Genomic DNA, 25,466 nt, shown 5'->3' on the forward strand with positions numbered 1-25,466 from the left:
TAGGTAACCCAGTCAAGAATCGGACAGGAATCGGACAAATCTATTTTATACTCCGGACTTCGGTCTGCTCAGGCCCCAAAGGGGGCGCCAGAGCCCTGCAAGGGGGGTTGGTGGAGGCGGTGAACACAACCCTTTGATCAAAGGTCGGTGGACACGCTGGGCCCGGAGCACGCTCTTGACTTGCTTCAACAATTGTCGGGAAGTCGCGAATATCGGAGACAGTTTGTAACGCTTGGTTGGAAAGGATGGGAGAGGTAAGTCACATCTTCTTTCTTCAGCTCGGGCTCTGATCCACCCAAAACTGACTGTTATCCAACACCGTGGTCAGATCCAGCGAGTCCATTGTCGGACGCAGTCCTAAATCCATCACATCTCGTGCAACGGCTTTGATCTGCCGCATGATCGACTGGGAAATGGCCCAGGTGCGAGCCAACGACTTGAAGACCCCGATGGTCAACGCCAGACGGTCGCGGCTGGGATCTGGCATTTGACCGGCTTTGACAGAGCAGGTGGCCAGCTGGACAATGGAGCTCAGCGTGAGAGCACAAATGAAAAACGGGGTGTGCTTGATAACGGGCAGACGGAAGGCAGCAAGGCGGGACAGCTCACGGGCGGCCTTGGCTGCCTTCATGGCATGCTCGTTGTGGGAGAATGCGGGCACACTGATCGGTCCATGGTGGCCACAGATGACTTCTGCGGCAACAGCGGGGGATGAAAGAAGATCAGATCGTGGGAAATTGAGGTAGATGGCTGCGCCGTTCAACATCATGGTCGCCTGGAACATGATCTCATCTACACTCCCGTCAGGTCGCAAGAGTTCTTCCTTAGACTCTGGCAAGTGGTGGCCCCAACTACCAATGCGCGCATCAAGAGCTTCCACGTGGTCCTGCTGGCCTTCGGTCATATCCTGCATTGCCACCACACGACCGAGAATCCGTATGGATTCAATACGATAACAATATGAGGAGAAGTCACGCTCTTCTTCCGCAAATACGCGCTCGTCAAATTGTGCAATGGTCGGGGACGGTGGCGGCGGTAGGGCATCATGATAAATCCGCTCCTCGCACGGAAGTGGGACCTCGAGCGGTACTTGGTTAGTTCGGTACACGCGCTGCACACCGAGGGCAGTCATGAGACCCTCGATAACGAATAGCTCCCACCAGGTGCGCCGCAGAGACTCTGCGCGGATTGGATCCCCATTGCTTGCAAGGGTCGCAAACGTCCCTTGATGCATGCCAAGCTCAAAGGCTGAATCTACTGCAGCGGCTAGACAAACGCCGGCCTCGCCGCGCTCATTGTCTGAGTGAAGTACAATCGCCAGCAGAAGCAGTGCCTGCACCTTTTCCACCGAGACATTTTGTTCCTGGACCAATGGGACAACCGTTGACCGGTACGTGTGACTCGAGGCGGCCGGGGTGAAGTGGGCACCGATGAACTTCATTACCTGCTCCAGGTATGTGGGCAATACGCTGCGGTATAGGAGTCGGTGGGGTGGCAGGATTGGATGGGCGGCATGGAAATAATTATAGTAGATATCGAGCAGGTAGCCATCCCCGCCGATAGCAGAGGAAGAATCCGGAGTCAACGGTCCGCTGATCGGGCGAGCGGATGGAGCAATTGGCGTCGAAAGACCGTGTATTCCAGGACTGGTCGATGTGGTGGAGGGCAATGGCATGGTTGGCGCATAAGTGAAGCCAGCCTGCAAGGTCCAATCCACGGGGACATCGAGCATGCCTACCGGGTTAGGATCCATGGGCAAGTAATCCGGAGAGTCAGCGCGGCGCTTTTTCGATGGGCCCTTGTAGCCTCTCCGAGACTTGGTATATTCGCAAGATAATCGGGTCTGTTCACATCGGCTGCATACGGGAGTCCTGCCATCGCATTTGAGATGTTTGTGACGGCACTGAAGACAGGCTAATAATGCGGGGCCCGGTCTAGACCCAGAAGGAGCCTGTAAGTCGGTCATAGTGAAGAAAGATGCATATAGGAGATGGCTAAATCGAGAAAGTAGAATTGACTGATAAGGACGAATAGAGGGGAAAAGAAGAGGGGGGGGATGAAGATGTTGCAATGTTGCAATGTGCCGATGTGCCAATGTTCCAATGTTCCAATCCCGGACGGTAATTCGCAATACGCAGTTAAGCACCTGTTAAACGGGAACTTCTTCTCTCTTTCACATATGTAGGGTAATGCTAATGTTGTGCATATTACTCCGTACTCCCTAGAGAGATCAAGCATATTCCCTGAAGAAGATTAAGAAAAGTAAAGAAGAGAGAGACAAAAGTACGTGCCAAAGTACCACAGTACATAGTTATGTACCTTGATGCAAGCAGTTTACAATGTACCAAATACATTACACAGTAGCGTATAACGTGTACTGCGTGTATTGTGTACGGTGTACGTACAACATACCCGATAGCTCTCTCTCTCTCTCTCTCTCTCTCTCTCTCTCTCTCTCATCTCCACCTTATCAACATATTCCAACACTACACTCCCTCGCATCTCCCTCTCGTTAACTCTCTTCTTCTCAATCCTCTCAATCCGTTCAATTCGTTGAAAGAGAGAGCCCTCCCAAATACTGCTTTGGGCACATCCGTCATTACACAACTACACCGTGCAGCGTCACTCGAACTACTGGCCGACGTGTCTTCTCCGATTATATCGCCCATCCCTTAACGCATTGTCTCCTGTCGCTTGTGACTATTCACGTCGGTTTTTTTGCCTCCTTTCAAAATGATCTCCGACGACGACCTCTACCGCCTCGCCATCTTCCTTGGCTCCTGCGCCATGATGATGATTGTCCTATACCACTTCCTCGATGTCAATTCCAGCGAGGAGGAACCAGAGTCTGCCGAATCAACAAGCCAAATTAAGGCCGAGGCAACTGTACCAGCGGTGTCCACAGACAATTCGCCAGCTTCAGGGAAGGGGAATTAAATTCGATTTGCGACACGTGGGAGAGAAGGAAGACAAGAATCCAACCGGAAACCAAGATACCAGCGAGTCAGGCACAAGCCAATTGTACACTACAGTCCAATCAATTGGAGAGAAAGGCAATCATTACCAATCTCATGGCTTTATTCATCAATGCTCTTCGAGGAATTTGAACTTGGGGTAGTTCCTGGGGAATTCACCGTATAGATCTCATAGATAAAACCAGAATCTCTCGGGGTGTCATCCAGGTGCAAAATATTGTGAGACCTGCCTGCCATAGCAAGATAGCATATTATGATAGGCTTTCAACGCCTGTCCCCATGCAAAGCCAGTCTCCCTGCGATGAACTGAATCCGAGAAAGAATATGGGACAAGGGTATCACAAGAGTCAATTAGCCCCATCAATTCTCCTCAACAAATGCCATCTCCCCACAATGAACTTTGCTCTGTCGAGCGGGCGTCGACAGACGGCGATCGCTCCAATCCATTTCAGGCCCAACCTGTTGCTTCCAGTGTCGTCCCGCTTCGAGTAGGGCTTGGGCCTTGGTTTTCTCCGTGGATTTCCCATGGGCCTTGCTAAAGGCCTTGACCTGGAGCTCATCCACCGGCAAAACCATAGTCCCTTTGCGAGCACTGCGGTCACCCAGAACGGAAGGGTGATTTGTTTGGTTTTCCGCTAGAACATTCATCCGATTAGACATTTTCTTCAAAATAAAAAATGAACTTCGTGTGTAGACTAGCCCCTGTAAGGAGCCTCAAGCGCAATCTAGTTTTGATTCTCACCAGTTACCGGCACCGTTGGTCCATCCCCAAACTCCCAAGCCATTTGAGAAACGTGCTCGCGCCCCAGATGCATAAACATGTCGGCGGCAGCCATTGGCGTCTTGTTGCCACAGACTTTCCATTTGCAAACAAGAGAATGCGGGATGTGAACTTTGATGAGATGGGCTCGAACCGAGTCAAGGTTGTGAAGTTCGGCAGCGCACCCCTCCCATTTGCATGGGAAGATTTGATAGTGCACTGGCTGGTCACGGTGGATCGCAACTTCAATACTGTTCGCTGGGTTCTTGAGAGGTCGATCGGGTCTGTTCGCTGAGTCCTTGAAAGGTCGGCCGGGTTTCTTCTTCGCGGGCATCTTGGCCGGTGAAAGTGGAATAACAACCTGCGGCTGGGGAAGACGCCTTGCCTCTGGGGATTTGACAGTCCGACCAGAGTCTGGCTGGCTCTTGACCGTCTGCTCTTGAGGTTGAGGCTTTGCTATAAATTTGGGGGTCGCTTGTTTGTTGGCAGGCGAGGGTTTGGGCGGAGCTACACTGTTCGTGGTCGAGGGTCGTCGCTGTTGGGGTTGGGGTTGGGGTTGAGGTTGAGGTTGAGGTTGAGGTTGCGGCGCAGGGGGGATTGAGAAGGGGACGGATTGATGGGATGACAACTTCGGTGATGCAGGCACGGGGTCGATCCTGGGAAGTCCAGACGGCAAGTTTGAAGAAAAAATGTGTTGAGAAGTATGATAAGTTGGGGGTTTGAAAGGCAAGGTACCCCAAGGGCTCAAACCGCCAGGAGGGGGGCGCGCGTCGATCCGTTCTGGCATTGCGCCTTGGCGATTTGGCGGTGTGTCACGCGACGGCATCGGAGCGTAATCACGTGTAATCACGTGGTTTGGTGTGGAAGCTGGGTCACGTGAAAGTGATTGCCAAGTTGCCTGCGGTGGTTCAGGGTGAGGAGGTGGCATGTAGGGTGCAGGAATCGGGGGCATGCGGTTGACTTGGGTTTCAGGCTGCTTGGCGTCCACCAAGTCCCAGCGAAACGTAGCCAAGTCTGCATTGTTGTCGATTCTGGTAAAATTACGGCGTAGTGCTTCAAGATGATGATTTAGATGCTTCTCCCTAGGGTGTCTTCCCACAGCAATCAATACATCCCGCGCGATCGTGGCGGGATCATAGGAGTGCTTAGGCAGTGCATCGCTCTGTCTTATCGGCTGGACTAGGTCGTCACGATTCTTAAGGATTTTACCAGGGCCTCGAGGCCGAGCATAATCGATAGAAACTTGGGACCCTGGTACCGAAGTACCTGCTGATGGGTAGTTCGGGGGAGTCATTGTTTGAGTTCTACCATTGTCCAACTGTCGTATCTTTGTGGGTGGCATGTAATCATTCGAATTCTCTGTGGCCGGAACCCACCGCTTATTTTGATGGTGGAATTGTCCCGGCAGTGGGTGAACCTGCGACTGTGTATTCTCCGCAACAGGCTGTTGTGCCACGGACGAGTCAGAGAAGGTACCTCGTCGAGGCCCCGAGTTATGCGAGGAGTTATAAGCAAGCCCCGAGTCAGAGGCCGCAGGGGGAGTGAATGACGCAAAGGCTGAGGATACCGCTGGTGTGCTCTGCCCATTCGGTTGGGATATCGGAAGCTGCTGGCTTGATGCCTGGTAGAATGAATTAGGTGCTGCTTTTCCCTGATTCCCCCCTTTTCCCCCACTCCAATCCTTGTCCAAATTATGCGGGGCAATAGTTGTCTGTGCAGGGGGAGCCGGAGGGGCGGAGGCAGAGACAGGAGTAAAAGAGACAGAAGGACTGCGAGTTGAGACAGGGTGTGATTTTTCAGGGCTGTGGACCCTATCGGGCGCTGTTGGCACGGCTGACGGCACTTGATCTTGATTGTCAAGTAAAGGCCCGGTCGGAGTTGGGTTTGATCTGGCAAAATTGGTAGCTGGGCCCTGTGTTGACGGATTGGAAGTCCCCCCAGTGCCCGTGGCTGGTGCGATCGACTGGCGGGGTTCAAGTGTGCTGCGTGCTGCTGAAGTTTTGAGTCCCTTAGGCGAGACCAAGGGGGTATAGATCTCAGTGTCTATCGAGGAGTGGGAGCTTGGGGGTGCATCCGAGTGAGATGATCTTTGGACATTTTGGTATGAGATCTTGGAATGACTTTGATTTGGGCTCTGCGATGCTTGGGGCCTTGTCACCGATGTACGTGTCTTTTGAACTGGAGGCCCCGGCCAAGGTCTTTGCGCTGCAGCTAAAACGGATAGTTGCTGGGTATTCTGGGCTGGGGTCGTAGAGTGGCTTTGATATGGTCTTTGCGATGCTTGTGGCCTTGCCACCGTTGAGTGTGTTCTTTGAACTGGGGGTGTTGGTCGGGTTCCTTGCGCTGTAGTGGAATGAGAGGGTCGTTGAGTATTGTGGGATGAAATTGTAGAGTGGCTGTAGGAAGGACTTTGCGATGCAGCCGGCGTCCGTGTTCTTTGAAATTCCGCCGTCGTCCCTTGTGCTATGTGCGGTTGGGTGAACATCTGGGGGTTTGAATTTGGAGGTGCCGAGTGGCCTTGATACGAGTTTAGTGATGTGGGCACAGCCCGTGCCATAGGTTGGTTGGTTCTCTGTGCAGGGACCGTCGGTCCTGTAGTTTCATAGACCCTGTGGGTGCTTTGGTACGTCTCTGAGGAGCTCGATGTAGAGTTGGAAGTCCTCCATGGGTAAGGAGCGGGATCCATACCCGTACGACCTTGGCCGCGGGAATATGCATCCTGATGTGCATGAGTCGAGTGCTGTTGGGACGGAACAGAGGGATTTGGCCGGTGAGTCATACTGTGGGACTGATCTGTTGGATATGCAGAGTAGCCAGAAATAGGATGGTTGAATTGAATATTGCTGGTTTGCTGGTGTTTATTTCCTCCATACTGTCCACCTGAGGCTTGCGCGTATGTCTGAGAGGGACCCAAGGCATAATTCGTCGCAGGATGGGTTGACCTCATAAATGAATATGATGTCTGTGCCTGCTGGTGCATAACAGCCGCTCTAGCCACCTCCTCCGCATCGTGGAATGCCGGATGCGTTTGATAAGCCTCATTGTTGGAATTAGGGTCGTGGTCGGGTTGACTATCGGCTGGAAGGAAGGTCTGGAGCCAATCAAATCCGTCTATGCCTCCACTAGACATTTCAAATTATGCTGTGGCTGTCTAACAGCTGTAATCTCATGGCTGGGGATGTCGTAGGACCGAGCAAAGAAAAGGTTTGGTTGTAATCCGTTGCGCATGGAGGATTTGAATCGCGGCCGAACAGAGAACCCCCGGATTTGAATAGATAGACCCAAATAGACTATTATTTGCAAATTCAAACGAAAACTGAAGAAGAAAGTAAACTTCTCACAGTCCCAGAACAAAGCGCGACCATAGGCTGGCCTGGGGCAGATGTTGTCGAGGCGCATTGAGAAGCGCGTCGGATGTGGAGCCCGTCATCAACCAATCATTTCACGGGCAGTTGGTGCCCTATGAATCAGGTGTCTAGTTGCAAGCCCTGAGATGGCTTAGCGGGAAATTAGTAAGCACACAATCCGGCTCCAACTTGGAATATTCGGCTACACCAGAAAAGATCCTCTCTTCGACCAACGCCAACGACACCCGTTCAATTCCCACTCACGACCTTTAAGATGGCTGTCCGAACCCACGGTGCGTACTCTCTCGCATATCGCCTTGCGCCGATTTGATTTACCACTGCTCGAAACCCCTACCGATACGAATTTTCGCCAATCTTCAACTTTCAATACTGATGGTGTCTCCTCCAGGTATCGCCTCTTCGCGGAGCAAGTCTCGCAAGGCACACTTCCAGGCCCCCTCCAGCGAGCGCCGTGTCATCCTCAGCGCCCCCGTCTCCAAGGAACTCAAGGAGAAGTACGGAGTATGTACCACATGAGCCTCCAAAATCGAATCTGGGTCTGTTCGAGTCGAGTTTTCGGGATTGGAAACTACGGACAATACAGGCGCCAGCATAATACCATACACAACGATTCTAACCAGCATTTTGTGGCAGATCCGCTCCATTCCCATCCGCAAGGACGACGAAGTCGGTGAGTTTCATTCTTGATGCCATCCGAGAATTATCTCGAGATCTTGAAATTAATTATTATATGCAGTTGTTACCAGAGGTTCCCAGAAGGGCCGTGAGGGAAAGATCACCAACGTCTACCGTCTCAAGTTCTCCATCTTCGTCGAGAAGGTACGATTCGAATTTACATAACAGTTGTTGCGGTAGATACTTACTGCGCTTTTAGATCGTTCGCGACAAGAGCAACGGACAGAGTGTCCCCATTCCCCTCCACCCCTCCAAGGTTGTCATCACCAAGCTGCACCTCGACAAGGACCGTGAGCAGATCATCGAGCGCATCGCCAAGGGTCGTGAGGCTGTCAAGAGCAAGTCGGCTTAGGGGATTTCTTACGTGTGGGGTATAGGTTCATGTTGCAATGGCGGTTGAAGGCGCGGTTCACTTAAAGGACTCTGAGAAACGGAGTTTCCAGCCTGCTATGATCAGGGTAAAGTTTCTGAAACCAGGTGCATTGCGATGAATGAAAAATGAACAAAATTTCCTTTTTCTTCTATCCGGAGTCGGTGCTCGCAAGGCAGTTCACTTTGCGCAGCCGGCGTTCTTCTTCCTTACGTCTCCCGCGCACATAGGAACATCCGTCGAATGCTACAGCTCAATATCCAGAGCATTTCGTTCCGTGTCCAGTTTGCAGCGCGTCCGGCCTAGCACTTCTTTTTTTTCACTTGCTCGGTTTTGTAGCAACCTTCCTCCACTCGCTTCTATTTCCAATTCCTTTCTATTGGAAACTAGATGTGTCGCCTGATATATCTCCTCGTCAATCCCGCGCCTTTTAGGACGGAGCCTATGGTTGAAGAGGTAAACACTTGGCGTAGACAATTCACAGGGCTACTGGGAAGCTGGTAGCTTTTGTCTTACCTGCAGACTCACTCTGATGCTTTCGGGCAAGGACGAAGTGGGTTTGATGGTGAGGTACATATCTTACTCCAAGTTAGAGTATATAGGCTGTAAACTGTAATCTGTTCTATATCTTCAGTGTGGATAATGATCAATTGATTAATTCTTCTCGTCAATATTTCCTCTCGAATATCTTTTTCTAATATTTGTCTTGGGCATTTTATTATACTTCGGTTGTATATCGTCTAGAAGCGTCAGATTGCAATGGCTATGAAGGAGATGAGCAACATTGATGTCCAGACGCCCCCTTGCTGCTAGTAGTTTTGCTGTCTATATGTACACTGGGATAAGATCGCGGCTTTTGTTAATAATATCGGTGGGGATTCTAGTTATTTGACTTTTAGTATATATAAAGGGCTCGATCCGAAATATATTTGTCGGCATGCCCAGCAGAACGAGTAGTAAATTCCAACCAGACAACTAATCAATCTATGGAAATATTTATGGCTAATCCAATAAACTATCAATTTCATACAGATAAACAATAAATTTATCATTTACAACTGCTGACAAGAGACAGCGTGAGACATATCAAACCCACTGGTTGAACACCAAGTCTTAAATAGTATATACATATTTCGATATCCTAAACAATAGAAATCAGATGCTTTAATATACAAATTTGAGTAGGAAAATAATCCAAGGAGTAAAAACGGAGCAAACTCGGAAAAAGTAGCAAAGCATATAACCCTCGCATCGTGTCTCATGAGAAAGTCGGAAACTGCAGCAACCAACCCTAGAAACTGGATATTTGGAGAAAAAAAAAGCACGCTCGCTGAAATGGTTGACTAGCCACCCGAGACTGCGCTAGTGTCCAACACACTTCCCCCATGCAGGTAGTCCACATCCCATGCCGATGAACAGATATAGCAAGAAGATAACAACGACCACTATCATAATCATCAACTTAGTATTCTTCCACCACATCCGTCTCCGCAGTCCCCGGCTACGGATCCGGAAATCATGCGCACTCCCGCCAAGCCGATCCGTCTTGTCAACCAGCAGATCGATGCGCTCGCCGCGCTCCAGAACCCGCTCGATATTCTCGGTCATTATATCACGGACACTGTCAATCTCGCGCCGGGCTGATGCGAGAGAGTCTGCTGGCGGGGCGGTGTTGTAGGCTTGTAGGAGAGAGCGCAGCTCGTTGTTGAAGGCAGCGCAGCCGTAGGCCGGCAGTGAGGCGAACTCGGTTGTGGATGGTTCATAGGTGGCCAAGAACTTGCGCTTCATTTCTAGTAGGTAGGCGAATGGGATACGGCGTCCTTGCTCTGCCGATGCAACTACCACGAAGCTCAGGGGGGCGTGCGAGTTGGGCTCTGCAATGTTGCCATCGTCGGATTGGTTGCCTGTTGGAGAGTCGGCAATGTAATGGACGAAAAGTCGTTCATGGGTGAAGGTGAGCTTTTGTGGCTTGTCGTGTGTGATCTTTGGGAGGATGATAGAGGCTAGTGACGAGGCGACGGTCGATGAACTGCCCGGTGAGGAGTGTTCGGCGAGAATAGTAGTGCGATGCGCGATGCACGAGCTGAAGTTAATTACATTGTTAGTCTGGGAATGATTTCTTTCATCGCTCAAATGGCAGACAGCAAGACTTACTAGAGCAAAGAGCTCGTCTTGGAGGATGAAGCCATAGTGATATGATGTCAGTGGCCGTGACCTCAAATAGAGAGGGATCGTAGCAGAAAAGAAAAGTAAGTCAAGGTGATACAAAATCCTGCAGTTTTGATGCGCTTGTAATACTTAGATATAGAAGCTAGGTAGTTTGTAAGGTCTCTGAAATCTGGAGTACCTTGCACTGACCCCAGCGGGCATTTCGCGCAAAGCCGCTGAGTCAGCCCACCTCAACACCACCTGGGCAGGCCTGAAGTTGTTGATGTCTTTTGTATGAAAGTATTCAAACATCATTTAGATCCTTGAAACAATTCATTTATACATACGTGGGCTTGCACCTGCTAGCCACAACCCGAGTGCGTCACATACAATCCTCTATTGACCTTATGTTGCAGTAAAACTTCAAGTCTTCTTCCAAAGGAGAGAGAATCTTCTCTTCCACCTCATTTTGAAACTTCTCTTCTGTCAGTGATGTGTATAGCGCGTCTAGGCCAGATATACACCGTAAGGCACTGTTCTTAAAGTTTGGACCAGAGTCCATCTCATTGGCCAGGCGTCGCGCTGCCAAAGGGTCGGAGAATTCTGGTGGCTAGATTGTGGACTCAGACCGATAAACTCTGCGAGGTGACTGTAGATGATACATACCATCTTTCTTTCAGCTTCATTTTTTAGGTTCTCAAATATCTCTCGGTACCAAAGCTCTAGAAGAACGATTCCCAGTGAATATAGACATGGAATCGATGCATTCAACCATGGCCTTGGAAGATTTTGGGATATAGAAGTCAAATCCATATTCCGAGTTTCAAAGCTGCGTCGAATCAAGGGGCCGTCGAAGTCAACCGTGCCATCCAATGAACGAAGGAATAAGATATCATCTTTGCTCCAGAAATCCGTCAACCAATCCGTAGTATGCAGCTGCATCACCGAAGATGCTAACTTTAACCCAAGCCGAGATCGTTGCTCTTGACGGAATGACTTATCACGAAGGACTTGGGCCAGGGATACAGTCTCAATCCTTTTGAAGTCCAGTAGCCTTTGATGATAATCCATTGACCTGATACGATGCTGTCGGCCTTTCTCACTTGTGATGAATCCCAGCCAATCCCGTGATGATGATGGCCCTATGATTGTTGCGCACAGGTCGGAGATGTCTTCATAAATGGATGCCGTTGGAGAGGGAGGATCGGCAAATCTCACTTGGGCATGATGCTCAGTGTCCTGGCAGAGCTTGTTTTCATTCGTTTTCCAAGGCTCCATCTCCATCTCTCGCCAATTTCTCGAAGGAAACACAATACTAGAAGTGAATATTGCATGGAAACAGAGGCCCCTTGCGGTAGTTTTTGCACTGCGGAATTCTAGTTTCATGTTCACGTCATGCTGCAGCATGCAATTGCAGCTAGATGATGCTGGAAACTTGTTCTGGAATATCTCATATAGATCAATTGCGTGGGCATGGATTCGTACGTAGTGCTTAGTGCTTCTGCGTGAAACACGACGTGTAGTGGTTATAGGCTGATTTTGTTCCGTCAGTCGCGCTAGAAAGGTGTTTAGGCGCCCGGCTTCTTCAAGGTGCCGGGTGATATCATCCTTCTTGAGCACGAGTATCATCTTCTTCCATTGCCGCCGATGGGACTTTTTATCCAGCGGTTTGGCCTAAACGCAACATTTGAAGTTAGACTCTGCAGCGAAGCCAATTGGTAATAAGCTTACTTGACTGTTGGCTCCGTCTATCGCAGTCAAGTCCCTGATCTTCGCCAGCTCCTCGTTCATATCCTCCACTGTGTCTAGATATTGCTGCACAGAATTTTGACAGAAGACATATTCCTTGACAAGATCTCCTTCCCGCCACCGGGGGTCTGTTGGATCTTGCATCATCTCGGCGATCTCTTCTTCTCCAACTCCGCATTGATTGGCAACATCCTCCATGAATCGCCTGCAAGAGTTTCTAAAGCTGGTCTGCTCACGAGCCAGGCCTCGACCGATGCGTTTTAAAACATGCTGATAGTGAAATAAATCATTGACTAAGCTCGTTCCTTCAGAATAAAACTTGAGGCCTTGGGTAATTATTGGGAAGACAGCCAGAACAACTCCAACTATCTCGAAGCCACTCATATTGAGAAAGACATCGACAAGAAAGACGATCCAAGGGAATGCTTGAAAAAGAAAAAAAGAAAAAAGAAAAAGAGAAGAAAGGGATCTTGAAGAGAATGAGGCTGGCGCTTACCTACATCTTCATGTTTGGACAGCACATCGACCCCGCTATAATTTACGCGCCCAAACGAGACAAGGCAATTTGTCTCCACGGATTTCGGGGTTATACAATATATATTCTCTGTGGGTACCTAATATCCCCTTTGGCCTCGGGCAAGTGTCTAAGATGGAATCAGAGAAACATACATCGACAACTTCTCTCATCGCGCTATGCATTCGCGACTTCCACACACTGCTGAAGTCCATCCCAGATGAACAAAGTGAAAGCCGTCTGAAGGTCCAGGATGATATGGTATGTTACGGGTGTGGGCTGGAAATTTCGTTGCACATCGCAAACATACAGACAGGTTATCTTCGGACTACCGGCTTCGAGAGGCTCCAGACTTACATCGAGAGGTTCAAAACCACATCAGGGATATCACTGAAGCCATTCAAGGAGGTATCTGAATGCCCTGAATTTGAACTCTTGGATTGTTGCTTATTATACCTAGCGATCTCTTTTTTCTCGGGAAGTGAAGAGTCCCTCACTTTTGACGATGGCCCTGCTGGCTCCGAAGTGGACGAGTTGGATGTAGATGATTCGGATTCGGACGGGTTTTGGGATCAGATCAAAGCAGATAGCGACGAGAATTCGAAGCTAGACGAATATATGCTTGACATTCAATATACAATTTCCAGCCTGTGACTTACCTTTGCCTGGCTCTAAAGAGCACTGTCACTGATGTAATGCAGTTACAAATTCTCCTTGACCCTCCAGAACCCAGCACATCGAGACCGTACAGCTCAAGCGTCGCGTATTGAACTTGGGCATTTCGAATTCTACGACATCCAACATGTGTCGGACAAATACAACATTCCACGGGATAGTACGCTTGCTCAACGCCTTGGAAGAGCAAACACAAAACGCCGTCAACTTCTCGCATACCACAAAGATCACACAGAAAAGATTTCCAGATACATTAATGTGGTCGTGCAAAAGGCCACAGAGGTTCCCATGGCCTCAATAAAGGACACAGGAACTCAAAGCACCTCGACGAGATTGACACAGGATACTACCGTTTCGACGATTCACCATCATGATTACGATAGCGGATCCGACTCGGCGCAGACAAAATTCTCTACAGCGACCTCGACCGCTGGTGATCAGGCACATGTCTTAACGCCGCCACCGCCGCCGGCAGACGCGGTGAACACAATGCAGAACCAACCATTTTTCTGCCCCTACTGTCACCAGACAATTCAGCTCGAGCATATAGACGAAGACTGGGAATATCATGTATACAGCGACTTACGGCCCTATATTTGCACATTCGGAGACTGCGTCAAAGCCAATCAGCTCTACGACAGCTACACAGAATGGAGTGAGCATGAACGTCAATTCCATCGGCGAGAGTGGATTTGTAATTTATGCTCATGCGCTTTCAAAACCGAAGTTGTCTTCCGGAATCACCTTGAAGATGCTCATGCTGGAGTACTTCCCAAAGACCAACAGCAGGCGATGGTGGAACTGTCCGAACGAACTATATTTTCTGCGCAACAATGTCCCCTGTGCACAAAACCTCCAATTTCAAACTCGAGTCACTTTCAGCAGCATCTAGCTCGACACCTTCAGCAAATATCTCTTTTTGTTCTGCCCTATCCCGAGCCAGAAGAAAATGAACAAGCAGCCCGTGATGAAGAGTCAAACGAGTCCCAACAAGTTGTGGTGATTGACGACGAAGCGAGAATATTGTTAAAGTCTATATCAACAAATCAGGAATCTCCAGGGATAGACAGAGGTCAAACCTTGAGCGAGGGTTCGAAATCAGATGATCAGCTCGAAGAAAACAAACCAGTAACTGAAGACCAAGTGGACGAAGAACTCCAAGAAATGGAGAAAAATAAGAGAGCTCTAGGGCCGGAGAACCCATCAACTGTGGAAAGCATGAACAAGCTAGTGTCAACTTATTGGAAGCGTGACCAATTGGAGGAGGCCGTGAAACTGTTAGAGCAAGTTCTGGCGATCGAAGATACAAAGCTCGGTATAGATCATCCCTCTACACTGACGAATATGAGCAACATTGCGCGGTCATACAGGAGCCAGGGAAATTGGGTCGAGGCCTGGAAGCTTGATACAAAGACTTTCGAGAAGAAGAAGCTGACGCTTGGTCCGAAGCATTTATCAACGCTGGATACTATGGATGACATAGCTACTTCGTATGAAATGCTTGGTCGCTACGAAGAGAGAGAATTGATTGCGCGCCAGCTAGTGGACCTCGGCGAGGAAGTACTATCGCCAACACATAACTCGCTACTAAGATGGAAAACAAGCCTCGTTTCGATATATCGAGTTCAAGGGAAGCTTGACTTAGCTGAAAAACTTGTACGAGAGGTTATCCCTGCTTGTCAAGCATCCTTTGGTGAGAACCACCCCTTAACGCTTACCTCTCTCGCAAACCTTGCATCTATATATCAACGTCAACGTCGATGGTCAGATGCTGAGGATCTCGGAAAGAAGGTGGTGAGAACTAGCGAGATTGTGTACGGCGAAACACATCCAGAGACTCTTAGGTTCATGAGTAACATATGCTCCGCAATTAGAAATCAAGGTCGCCTTGGAGAGGCTAAGAATCTTGGAGAAACGGCAATAAGAAGGATGATCAAGGCTGGTATGGATCGTCAGCTACACATGATGGTCGCTATGGTCGATCTATCAGTGACATATTATATGCAAGGATTACTTCGTGACGCTGAATCTTTAACATCCCGGGCTTTACGTTTAATGGAGGAGACCCTTGGAAAAGACCATCCACAGACCATCTTTACCATGCTCAATCTCAGCTCCATATATAAATCGCAGAACAAGCTGAATGCTGCAAAAGAGTTGGTGGAGACGGTGCACGCGCGCCGAGAAAGAATACTTGGGAAGGACCATCCTAGCACCATTGAAGCGCTGGGGAAAATGAGAAGAATGTCAGGTAGAAGCAGGGTAAAGGGGTTACATCGCATCGATTCATTGGAGCACCAATTGGAGACTTAAAAAGCATGAAGGTGGTAGAAGGATTTTACTATAGATGTGCCTACAACATACATAGTACCTTGGGGGAGATTCAATGCCTTGTATTTGGGCAGTTCGTACAGATGCAAAAGAGAGAAAGTGACTTGAATTCCATTTTGAGCGATGCCCTTTCTTGTGCAAACATTCTGCTTCTTTAACTCCAGTCGAAAAGAAAAAGAATTGAAAAGGAAATCCAACGGGGTATTTTAAACATCGACGAATTCGAACTCGGTGTCATTATCTTCGTTCTCCACCTTCTCCATTTCGATATTCTCAGAGATACTAGCAAAAGAAAGCCCGGGCGAACCCATATCTACGGTAACGGGACCATCGCTCTGTGTTTCGTATTCACCATCGTTGGTAGTTAGACCAAGATCCAGGGATGATATCTCATCATCATACTCGGTTATCTCCATGTAAGCTTCTGACTGCATGTCATCATGGCTCTCATGATTCTGATTTTCGGGTTTAAACTGAGAATAATCGGTAGAGTCCACAGACATGATATCCGACGCGTGACTGTAGGTGGCGTTGTGAGATGCGCCATAAATGGTGCTTTGGGCGTCACTAAGCCCAATCTCACTGAGAGAATCATTGGTTGAGGCTACACTGCCAATGTGCACGGCGGGACCGGGAGCTGAGAATCCACCAACATCCATGGCAGGAATGATCAAGTCGGTGAAAACACCTCCCGTCTCATCGTCATTGCCACCCGCCCATAGAGGTAGGTACTGGAATTCATTGTATGTGAGGCAGGTTAGGGTATCCGTGACTTCGTGTCGCATGGTGGATGGGCCGGGTTGCTGCAACATCTCTAGTGCGTATTGTCTCAAGAAAGAGTGAACCTCATCCTTGAATGTCTTTTCGTTGAACATGTCTGCTGAAATGTCTGGTTTTGGTGGCATTGGGGGTACAGGGGGAATACATGGATTAGGGGTGGGAGCAGGAATGGGATTGAGAAAAAAGCCGTTGGAGGTGCTGTCAACCTCATTTCTGGATTGTGACTTCCGGACGTTAATAGTCACCTCCATCGCAACATGCCCACCCGCATGTCGCGCGGCCAGAGTCTCTTCCTCATGACGAGCCTGAGCCCTAGTTCTAACCGCTTGGTTAAACACGTGGATCATCTGGCGAACTTCACGAGGCGACACTTGACGAATCCTTGCTGCGGTTTCGGTACCAAAGGCCAGTGAGCCATTACCGATTTCCGCTATGGAAAAATGAGATTCTAGACGAGGTACTTCATCTTGATAGAGGTCCAGCAATGCTAGCGCCCCCCAGAAGCTTTCCCCAATCAATCGCTGAAGGACAAATCCCTTGTCTATGCCCCATCGGTGGTATGGGTTTTCGGATCTCACCAAGTTTGGAGCCACATGGAATGAGCGATTTGTGTCTCTTCCCTTGATCAAAGCCCCGTATATGCGGCCTCGAATGAATTCCTTCAGCGTCATGACTAATTGACGTATGATTCCTTGATCTGCAGGATAAAGTTGAACATGGCGGGTAAGCTTCTGGAACTCAACAATGTGCGCCAACCAGGGCATTTCACTCCCGGTCAACTGTAAGAAGCACCGAACAACGTAGTCTCCGAAACTCTTGCTGGCATATTCTATACGCTGCACCTCGGTGTCGTCTAGAATATCGGAGATTCGGCTCCGTACCAAGTCTTTCATGGACCCGATTGGTTTAAAACGTGTGGCCCGAATCAGGTACAGCAGTGCTTCATCCCCAACCAATTCAACAAAAGCATCTCGGCAAAGGCAGGGGGTTCTGATACCGCATGCCACTCGATATGCTACCTCGGGATGGAGTTCGATAAACCGAGTGTTGTTGAGCTCGTAGAACCATGAAATGATGTGGTCGCAGATGGCCGGCACTGTAGCCACGTCGAATATTTTGGCGAGGGCAAAAAAGGTCCACATCTTGCAAGGAGTGTCTATTTTAGGGTTTAGTCCTTCCAGGACGTGGAGAATGTGCTCAATGCCTTCACGATGACGGCAGGCTGAGTATTCCACTGGCAAGCCTTTCTGCTCTACTGTTTCAGGCCGTGATTCCGGAAAATGGTCCTGCGGTTCAAATGGAGCTTCAATCAGATCATTTCTCAAAGACTCAAGATGGTCGGAATGACCATTGGCCCCAAGCTCAGGCGATGTTGTAGAGAATTGACTAAGGTGCTCGAAAGGTTCCAAGTCATCTTGCCCCCCAACACACGAGCACGGCAGGCTCCACATATTCTGTTTTGAGGCCCAGGTCCTGATGCTCATAGGGCACGAAAGCTCGGTTAGAAATATGACTGCATCTTCTTCCAGGGTTGGGGGTGTGAGATCCAAGACGTATTGAATCCCATCTGGAAGCTTGCCAGTCAAGCTGCGTCGCTTTCGGACCCGGATCTGCATTTGTGGATTGAAGAGTCGTTTGAAGTAGGCCGAGCCTGTGGCCAACAATTTCTCACTGTGGATGCGATGAGGAACAGTCTGCGCGGGAAAAGGCGACCTGGCTCGGATTGTCTCCGGAGAAGGGTCAATGAACACCAGAGTATCTGCACCATGGAGAAGAAGTAGAAATGGCATTGCTGTTAGGTTAAAGAGTGATTCCTGAGAATCCATAGGACTTGTTGGGAACGTTGTAGGGGTATCGGGGGTGTTTGTAGGGTTTGTGACCGTGTCAGATTCGATCGTAGTGTCACTGTCGGGTTTATTTTGCTGTTGCTGTAAGAGTAGAAGAGTTTCAATTTCTCCCCGAGGTGTGGGGCCTGGAGGGTGGGGAGGTAGCTCCATTTTAGATAGAGCTTGAAGAGGTCACTATGAGAAGATGAGATGAGGATGCAGATGACTAGAGAATAAGGTGATAGTTAAGTAAAGAATATGGGGAATGTTATAGTAATAGTTGACTAAGTGGAGGAGAAGAAGAAGAAGAAGAAGAAGGGAGGCTGTGGGGAAATGGGGGAATGAGGCTCTGCTGCCTGACCAACCCTGGAAAACACCTGGGCAGGTATATACCAGTGCGCTAAGTAACAACATTGGGAGGCCTTGGTATCTTTTCTATATCTTTTCTATATCTTCTCAGATACATCTTCTTTTTAGATATTGGTATATTGGTATATTCATATTGATCGCAAAAAATAGAGTAGGAAAATGAAAAATGCATGGAATAGTTCAAATATTGTTCAAATTTCAAATTTCCTAAACTTTTTTAAAGGCATACTTACTAGACATCCGCTGGCTTGTGAAGGTGAAGTCGGGCTGAGTCGATTTCAGTCGGGCTCACCTGGGCAGAGACGTACATAGTTAGTACATACTATGATGTGGATCCGTGGGGCTGTGCCTACCGAGTACTTAGCCTCGCTGTGTCTCGTAATGTTCATCTTTTTAATCCACATTTCTCTTACTATGGGTGGAATTAGCTGTTCATGTCCAAGTCTGGTACTATCACAGTGTGGACAAGGTTTGTCTTACCACTTAAAGCTCCGAACATCAAAGCTTACGAAACTGTTAGATGGGATTTGGCACCCGAGTCAAGCTTATCCTGGATATTTCCAAAGCCCAGATTACACCGAAAAACCCTCCATCACTCCGGACGCTCAGATATGCATCATGTGAGTCGAATATTTCTTATATTCCTCTACACCGCTAATGTCAACAGATTCGCAAGCGCAAACAAGATTCGTACATGCCAGCGATGTCGGAATGCATTAATCCAAACATTTCAGATGCCTGGAAAATGGTGGTCTACTGCCTACAAGACATCTAATGGATATTTTGGTTGTGAAACAACCCGTCAAGCAGGGATTGTTACAGGCTTTAGTAACTACACCAGCCCTGGAGCCTGAACTGAAAAGTCCTAACTGATATAGATACATGGGCTTATTTCGAAATAAAACAGATCGAGGGCAATTTGGAGTACCAGTGGACCAAGCTGAACATCTTCACCCGATGGGTGGCGTCCACTAATCAGACATTCCTGCTTCTTTTCGATCCGAAACCGTCCGTTCAGGAGTCAATTCTCGAGTCGCTATCAGATTCAACTCTGTCGGAGTCTCAATTGAGGATTCCATTCTGGCCATACTCGCACGTGTTCGAGATTATAGCCGATCTCGAAGAGGCCGCCGTTTGGGCTATCCGTAATCAAGTGAGGGCGATTGAAAAAGAGACGAATCCAGATATAGCCCAACGACCGAATTACAGGAGAATGCATGACATTGCCCGCCACGCTATACATGTCAACGAGAATCTAGATGTCTCGGTGCAGAATATCGAGACTATCCTAAAGCACTATACTCTCTACATGAGACCAAAACGGAAAGAGTCATACTTCGGCGCAGGCGAAGATATCCGGAATCAACTAGAATTCTTTCGGGGCTATATCGCAAATCTACGCCATCGCTCCGTCTCCAACGAGAAACGGCTTCAGAACGAGATCCAACTAGCCTTCAATACTGTCGCCCAGGCTAGTGCGGCAACCTCTGTGGAGATAGGTCGGGCCGCACAGATCGATAATTCGGCCATGAAGACGATCGCATTTGTCACGCTAGCCTTTCTCCCACCTACCTTTATCTCGTCGATTTTTAGCATGTCATTCTTCCAGTGTGGGGACAATGGCTGGGGCATGTCGAACAAGTTTTGGCTCTACTGGGTGGTTGCTATTCCAACAACCATTGCTACAGTCATGATTTGGCAGTACTGGCATAAAATCTCCCCCAGCTTGCATCATCAGCCAACGGTAATTCCTAGCCCCAAAGAACATGTATAAATCTTCGAACAGTCGCCGATGGGGGAGGGAGGGGGAGGCGGGCAAGAAAGAAAGATAGAAGCTACACACTTCCCGCATCCATTGATTTAATGCAATTATTACAACTACTGCAACCTTTAAAGAACAAGATATCAAGAAGAAGAGACCTTGGGAAGATCTGCGAGAAGTGGCGGATACTATTAATCACCATGTGGTCATGTCAATGTCATTCTATTTTCCCCCCCCTATAGATATCTAGTGCAGGAATTTTATATGGAGACTTTGAACAATTGAATTTCTCGAAGCAACTTGCGCTATCCAAAACAACCCGATCTACACCCCATCATGGCTACTATAACAGAAGCTGTTTATCAAGGTCGGAAACCGATGAAGTCAGTATCTGCCTGATGAGTAGATGTCCGTCTGGTTTAACACAAGAAAATTAGATCTCGCAATATCGCCCTACTAAGCGTCTTCGGGGTCATCAGTGGTACATTGCTGATGTTCCGTCTTCTAGCTCCCCAGCGAGGCACGCTCAATACGAAGGAAGAGATAGCGGCGTTCCGGGGTGGCGAGTCTGGTCAAACAGAGCAAGGCGAAACATTTGGACATACTGCCCGCCCGCCTCGAAAGGGATATCAAGTGCCCAGAGGAAGCGTTTAATGGGCATTGCATCTAAGAGAATGGACTACACTAGGAAATCGAGCATTGAATTGGATAGAAAGTCAGGAATATGAACATGTCATGTACTCATGTGTAGACTGATGAATATCCATTGAACGTTGAAGCCATTATTTACCCCCGAATGAGATGGTATCTGGTATCGCAAAACAAAAGCCAACACGCCAGGTCAAAACCAGATATCCGGAAAGCAAAATAAACCTCCCAAAGAATTTACAGGAGTTTTTACACGGTGTTACCACCACAAGGCAGAATGTACTAAACAGTTAGGTAGATGGCAGGGTATCATCACCGGGTCCATTTCCTTTGAGTGGGCTTCCACCACTGCCAGGCCGACTTCCGGGCGAGTTGATACTTTTCTTCTTTGTGTCTTTCTTGTCACGCTTCTTTTTCTCGCGTGTAGCCCCCCGGGACTCATCGGGTCGGCTTGGACTGCGACTGGACTCACTGCGGCGGAGATCTTTGAATTCTTTGATCACCTCACGGAATCCTTCTTCGATGTTGTTCATGCGAGCTAGAACCAACTTGCTGAGCATGTCTTGGGTTTGGGTTGGGGCTTCACGACGAATAACGGGAGGGGCAAAGCCTAGTTGGGTCTGGAAACTAGACGGAAGGGGACCGGTGAAGCCACCAGCCACGGCCTTGTTGTCGCCTAGGTCGGATCCTAGATCGAAGAGAAGGGATGACCGAGGTCGTGTCCCCGTGGGCCGATCAGATAGGTAGACACTGTCCATCTCGGGGACGGACATATGATTGAGTCCAATTGTCGGATTTCTAGAACGAGGTGCAACTAGAATGTGACGCTTCATGGTACCCTGGTCTACTGAGGTAGACGCGATAGGGACGGATTCTCCATCGGAGGAATCGGCATCTGGCCGTGTAGGTGTGACGCGGCCTTCTGTCTCTTCATTTGGAGATCCAACGGGATTGTAAAGCATGGTGATCCCAGAAGCATTCCGCGTATGCCTGATACGACGTGTAGGGCTGTTGCGACGCGAGATGATTCTTGCCGTAGATGGACGAGAGCTGTAGAACTTGGGCGAGGGTTTCTCTGCGCCTCCAACCGAGTCAGCTGTCTCGCCAGTGGACCCTTGGGGCGAGGGCTTGTCGTCATTTGAGTCACCATCATTGCTGGTAAGTTCATCATCACCCTCCATGTCTGTATGATGGGAGAGGTGTCGTTTCTGAGTGGGTGAGATAGAGGGTCTTGTACGCCGAGGCCGTATGACTGGGCTTGTAACGCAGCTTGTTCGGTCCTCAGGATTCGAAGCAACTGATCGGGTCGTTTCGGTAAAGTTTCGAGGTTGGTTGGCCAATCTAGTCCGGAATGGAAATTTCGGTCGTTGCCGGTGCATCCCCTGTTGGTCCACAACTAACGAATCCCCATCATCGGGGCCATTGGCTGGTCCAGAGCCAATCTCCTGCATCCAGTCTTTGATGACGTTATTGGTCTGGCGTTCATGCACAGTACTCGGTGGCCCTCGGATTCGATCCTCACTGTATGGGCGTCGAAACACTTCCTCCAACGCTCGATCCTTCTGGTATGTTGCCACAGAGGGCTCTCGCCTAAAAACCGATGCACTGGTGCTGAAACCACGGAATCGACTAGGCTGCCATTTCTGGTCATGAGCTGGAGTTTCATTTTGCGAGGTAGGTTCGATCAAATCCATCGGCTGAACGACTCGAGAACTGAGGATTGTCTTCTCATAGAGGCAAATTGTGAACAATATGGGTAAGTGAGTTATCTTGATAATGGTCCGGTTGAGCCGAATGAATTCACGAAACGGCATCAGATTTCGGAATGGTGTTACCAGCCAGGCAATGATGTTTGTTGGTGCCACATAGGAGAATAAGGCATCAGACTTAACCATCGAGATGGTATTGACAGCGAACAAAAACTGATGTTCTTGATTTGCGTTCTGGACAATTCTCATAAAGGAGTTGGTCAGAACCGTGATCAAGATAGTAACAACGACAAAGTGACAGATGAATAGGAAAACCGTCAGGATCGTTCTTCCTAAAAAGTTGTATTCATCCCACATTGCCCATGCGGTTGGCGTAAATCCCATCAGCATCTGGAACAAACCATAAGCCACCACCTTGGGGGACTTGTTGTCTCCAAAGTATAAGAAAGAGACAAAAAAGCCAGAGCAAGAAATGACGATGAGTACGAAGACGGCAATCAGATCCGATGCCATTATTCGGAAAGCAATGAGGAGTTGGGAGAAGTAGCGGTAATGATCCAATATGGAGAACAACCTCGGAAAAAGCAAGGGAGCTGTAGCCGTAAGAACATCAAACTGAAATGAATTAGCAAATACCGTGAATAGAAGAGCCTTCGTAAAGATAGAAAAACCTACGGCTTGATCGGCGATGAATTGGCTTCTCGGGTAGGTCAGGAATGTGCCGTATATCCTCAGGCAATAGTATGCGAAGAGCAATAGCAGAATCCCGACGTCGAACAGATTCCAAAAGCTCATCAGATAAAGACTAAAGCCTTGCTCATTGAACCCAACAACTTCATCGAGCATGAATCCGGCACTCCAAAACCAGAATACAATCTCAAGGGATGTGATCCTGCGGCTTCGCTGTTCCAGAACAGCCAGGAACAGTCCCAAGAGTACTGCAAAGGATAGGGTGGAAAGAAACTGTCGATAGCGCGGCACTCTCAGCCGCGATAATTTGAATAATGATGCATCCCGAGGGTTGTAGATTGTCACTGATCGCCTAAGTGTCTTATTGGCGGAGTCGGTTGCAAGGTCCCCATTGGAATCCATTGTTGCCCCATAATCTAGGTTTCCACCTTGGTTCATGTTCACAGAACGATGGAGACTGTCGGCGGCAGAATGAAAGACAACCGTCCCCGCCCATATAGCCTCTAATTGTTGCACCACGACAGGATGGGCCAAGAACCGCTTGGCCTGCGAGCGAATAGCGACCTCCAAGCATGAGACACGGGCAGCAACCACCCGTTTCCGCTGGGGTCCAGTGACTAGTGCTGTTGATTGATCCTGGCCCTGGAGTGGATAGAACTCGTAGGATAGCGCATCGATCAACTCTCGGGTCGAGTATTCCCGCAATAGTTTTATCGCTAGCAGTTCACTAACCATTGCCCGTGTTTGATTTGCCCCGCTGTTCCCTGGACTTAGGTGTACTTCTCTCTCGAATTGCAAACAATTGGCCATCAATGCATAGAGGGTCGCGCGCGAAAAGTGGGTCGACATGATCTTTTGCAGGATTGGCTTGATTAAGAACTGAGAGACCTGCGGCGAGCGTAATTGGTCCCATGTTAGGGTGGTCTCACAGCGGGAAGCTATCAAGGGACGTATCGCGTGGGTGATGTTGTAAACAGGCAGCGCATCTAATCACATCGGTCAATTGTCCACCGTACACATCGTACACCAAGGATCTTCTTCGTACCCAAATGCGACGCAGAGAACATAGGCAGTAGAGGGGTAGATTCGAGTGGTCCATCCTCTTCCTCTTCCTCCTCATCCCAGTCCTGGTCCATATCCTCTTCATCGATTTCCTGAAGCTCTGGCGCATCGTCGCTGCTTTCATCGGCTCGGGGGACGCGTCGCGAGTTGTTATGCGCAGTGCGAAACCACGGGGAGGGGGTCGAGAATGGGGACTGCTCGACCTGCCCGCGATGGCGCTTTGGACGAAGCAGCGAGGCGAACATGGCGAGGAAATTTCAGGGCTTAAATCGGCATAACTGAAGTGGTTGGGAGGGTTGGATGTTTAGAGCATTGCGGAGTCAAACGCGACGCGAAAAAATCAAAGAAAGAAGGAAAAGAGCAAAGCAAAGCAAGAAGTTCAAGGTTTGTTTAAAGTCCAGGCCAAAGCGGGATTAATTTAGTCCCAAAGATAGTGTTAGGGGGGGTGGGAAAATCTAAGCTTCCACTACGATCAACCCACGTCATTGTACTGATAACCCCGGTTCACCCCCTTGTAAGCCTGGTAAGCTTATTTTGTTATATTTCAATCTTTCCAAGGTTACCTAGATATATGTTTACATCCTTGAACTATGAGACTATGAGGTATTGTTTCCTTCAACTTCAAGGGATATTGATGTTTTTTTTTTGGGGGGGGGGATATGAATCCTGTTCAACACTACATATATGTGCAGAGGATGTACATACAGAATGCCTACATATAACAGAACTCGATAGGTCAGAAAGATTCGCCACAAGTGCAACATAGAAGGGATGATTTGCATTGTACAACCCCTTTATTTTTGAGATGAAACGCTAGAAGTGATGTCTTGGAATAATCTATATCTAACACTGTTCTTCTATTATATAAACAACATTGAATGTGGTGTATATATATATATATATATATATACGGACCCGTGGACTGCCCACATCAATATATGATATCGGTTATCGGCCCACTGCCCGTGCATTGCATTATGTGTAATAAGCCTGCATGTATACTCCGTATAAGAGAAAAAAAAAATTTCAAATTTACATAAAATCCACCAAACTTG

General features: G+C 48.7%; 10 protein-coding genes across 10 annotated transcripts; 5 read left to right on the top strand and 5 right to left on the bottom strand.

Annotated features, from left to right (window-relative positions):
* Positions 1-274: 274 nt before the first annotated feature.
* PEX2_011000 (fungal specific transcription factor domain-containing protein) lies at positions 275-1,753 on the bottom strand (the record flags this gene model as incomplete). The annotated part of the gene is made up of 1 exon (XM_016738377.1): positions 275-1,753. The coding sequence occupies one exon, from the start codon at positions 1,751-1,753 to the stop codon at positions 275-277; it is 1,479 nt and encodes a 492-aa protein (XP_016603731.1).
* Positions 1,754-2,733: 980 nt separating this feature from the next.
* Positions 2,734-2,937, top strand: PEX2_011010 (dolichyl-diphosphooligosaccharide--protein glycosyltransferase subunit 4; the record flags this gene model as incomplete). The annotated part of the gene is made up of 1 exon (XM_016738378.1): positions 2,734-2,937. The coding sequence occupies one exon, from the start codon at positions 2,734-2,736 to the stop codon at positions 2,935-2,937; it is 204 nt and encodes a 67-aa protein (XP_016603732.1).
* Positions 2,938-3,335: 398 nt separating this feature from the next.
* PEX2_011020 (putative C2H2 finger domain protein) lies at positions 3,336-6,865 on the bottom strand (the record flags this gene model as incomplete). Its single annotated transcript, XM_016738379.1, has 4 exons — positions 3,336-3,610; positions 3,718-5,795; positions 5,857-6,307; positions 6,424-6,865. The coding sequence occupies 4 exons, from the start codon at positions 6,863-6,865 to the stop codon at positions 3,336-3,338; spliced, it is 3,246 nt and encodes a 1,081-aa protein (XP_016603733.1).
* Positions 6,866-7,475: 610 nt separating this feature from the next.
* PEX2_011030 (60S ribosomal protein uL24) lies at positions 7,476-8,130 on the top strand (the record flags this gene model as incomplete). Its single annotated transcript, XM_016738380.1, has 4 exons — positions 7,476-7,604; positions 7,737-7,773; positions 7,840-7,922; positions 7,978-8,130. 4 exons carry the CDS (start codon positions 7,476-7,478, stop codon positions 8,128-8,130), a joined length of 402 nt encoding a protein of 133 aa, XP_016603734.1.
* Positions 8,131-9,510: 1,380 nt separating this feature from the next.
* Positions 9,511-12,243, bottom strand: PEX2_011040 (synaptobrevin family protein; the record flags this gene model as incomplete). The annotated part of the gene is made up of 6 exons (XM_016738381.1): positions 9,511-10,231; positions 10,303-10,319; positions 10,507-10,583; positions 10,687-10,906; positions 10,963-11,970; positions 12,028-12,243. The coding sequence occupies 6 exons, from the start codon at positions 12,241-12,243 to the stop codon at positions 9,511-9,513; spliced, it is 2,259 nt and encodes a 752-aa protein (XP_016603735.1).
* Positions 12,244-12,694: 451 nt separating this feature from the next.
* PEX2_011050 (Tetratricopeptide-like helical) lies at positions 12,695-15,547 on the top strand (the record flags this gene model as incomplete). The annotated part of the gene is made up of 3 exons (XM_016738382.1): positions 12,695-12,820; positions 12,872-13,209; positions 13,261-15,547. The coding sequence occupies 3 exons, from the start codon at positions 12,695-12,697 to the stop codon at positions 15,545-15,547; spliced, it is 2,751 nt and encodes a 916-aa protein (XP_016603736.1).
* A 224-nt stretch (positions 15,548-15,771) lies between these two features.
* PEX2_011060 (uncharacterized protein) lies at positions 15,772-18,342 on the bottom strand (the record flags this gene model as incomplete). The annotated part of the gene is made up of 1 exon (XM_016738383.1): positions 15,772-18,342. The coding sequence occupies one exon, from the start codon at positions 18,340-18,342 to the stop codon at positions 15,772-15,774; it is 2,571 nt and encodes an 856-aa protein (XP_016603737.1).
* Positions 18,343-19,060: 718 nt separating this feature from the next.
* PEX2_011070 (Mg2+ transporter protein, CorA-like/Zinc transport protein ZntB) lies at positions 19,061-20,314 on the top strand (the record flags this gene model as incomplete). The annotated part of the gene is made up of 2 exons (XM_016738384.1): positions 19,061-19,160; positions 19,419-20,314. The coding sequence occupies 2 exons, from the start codon at positions 19,061-19,063 to the stop codon at positions 20,312-20,314; spliced, it is 996 nt and encodes a 331-aa protein (XP_016603738.1).
* A 480-nt stretch (positions 20,315-20,794) lies between these two features.
* Positions 20,795-20,956, top strand: PEX2_011080 (uncharacterized protein; the record flags this gene model as incomplete). Its single annotated transcript, XM_016738385.1, has 1 exon — positions 20,795-20,956. One exon carries the CDS (start codon positions 20,795-20,797, stop codon positions 20,954-20,956), a length of 162 nt encoding a protein of 53 aa, XP_016603739.1.
* A 284-nt stretch (positions 20,957-21,240) lies between these two features.
* On the bottom strand, positions 21,241-24,656 carry PEX2_011090 (ion transporter; the record flags this gene model as incomplete). Its single annotated transcript, XM_016738386.1, has 3 exons — positions 21,241-23,274; positions 23,335-24,335; positions 24,395-24,656. 3 exons carry the CDS (start codon positions 24,654-24,656, stop codon positions 21,241-21,243), a joined length of 3,297 nt encoding a protein of 1,098 aa, XP_016603740.1.
* Positions 24,657-25,466: the final 810 nt, after the last annotated feature.

The sequence above is a fragment of the Penicillium expansum genome (genome assembly GCF_000769745.1).
Source record: "Penicillium expansum strain MD-8 chromosome Unknown contig35, whole genome shotgun sequence".
In the NCBI taxonomy this organism is placed as follows: Eukaryota; Fungi; Ascomycota; class Eurotiomycetes; order Eurotiales; family Aspergillaceae; genus Penicillium; species Penicillium expansum.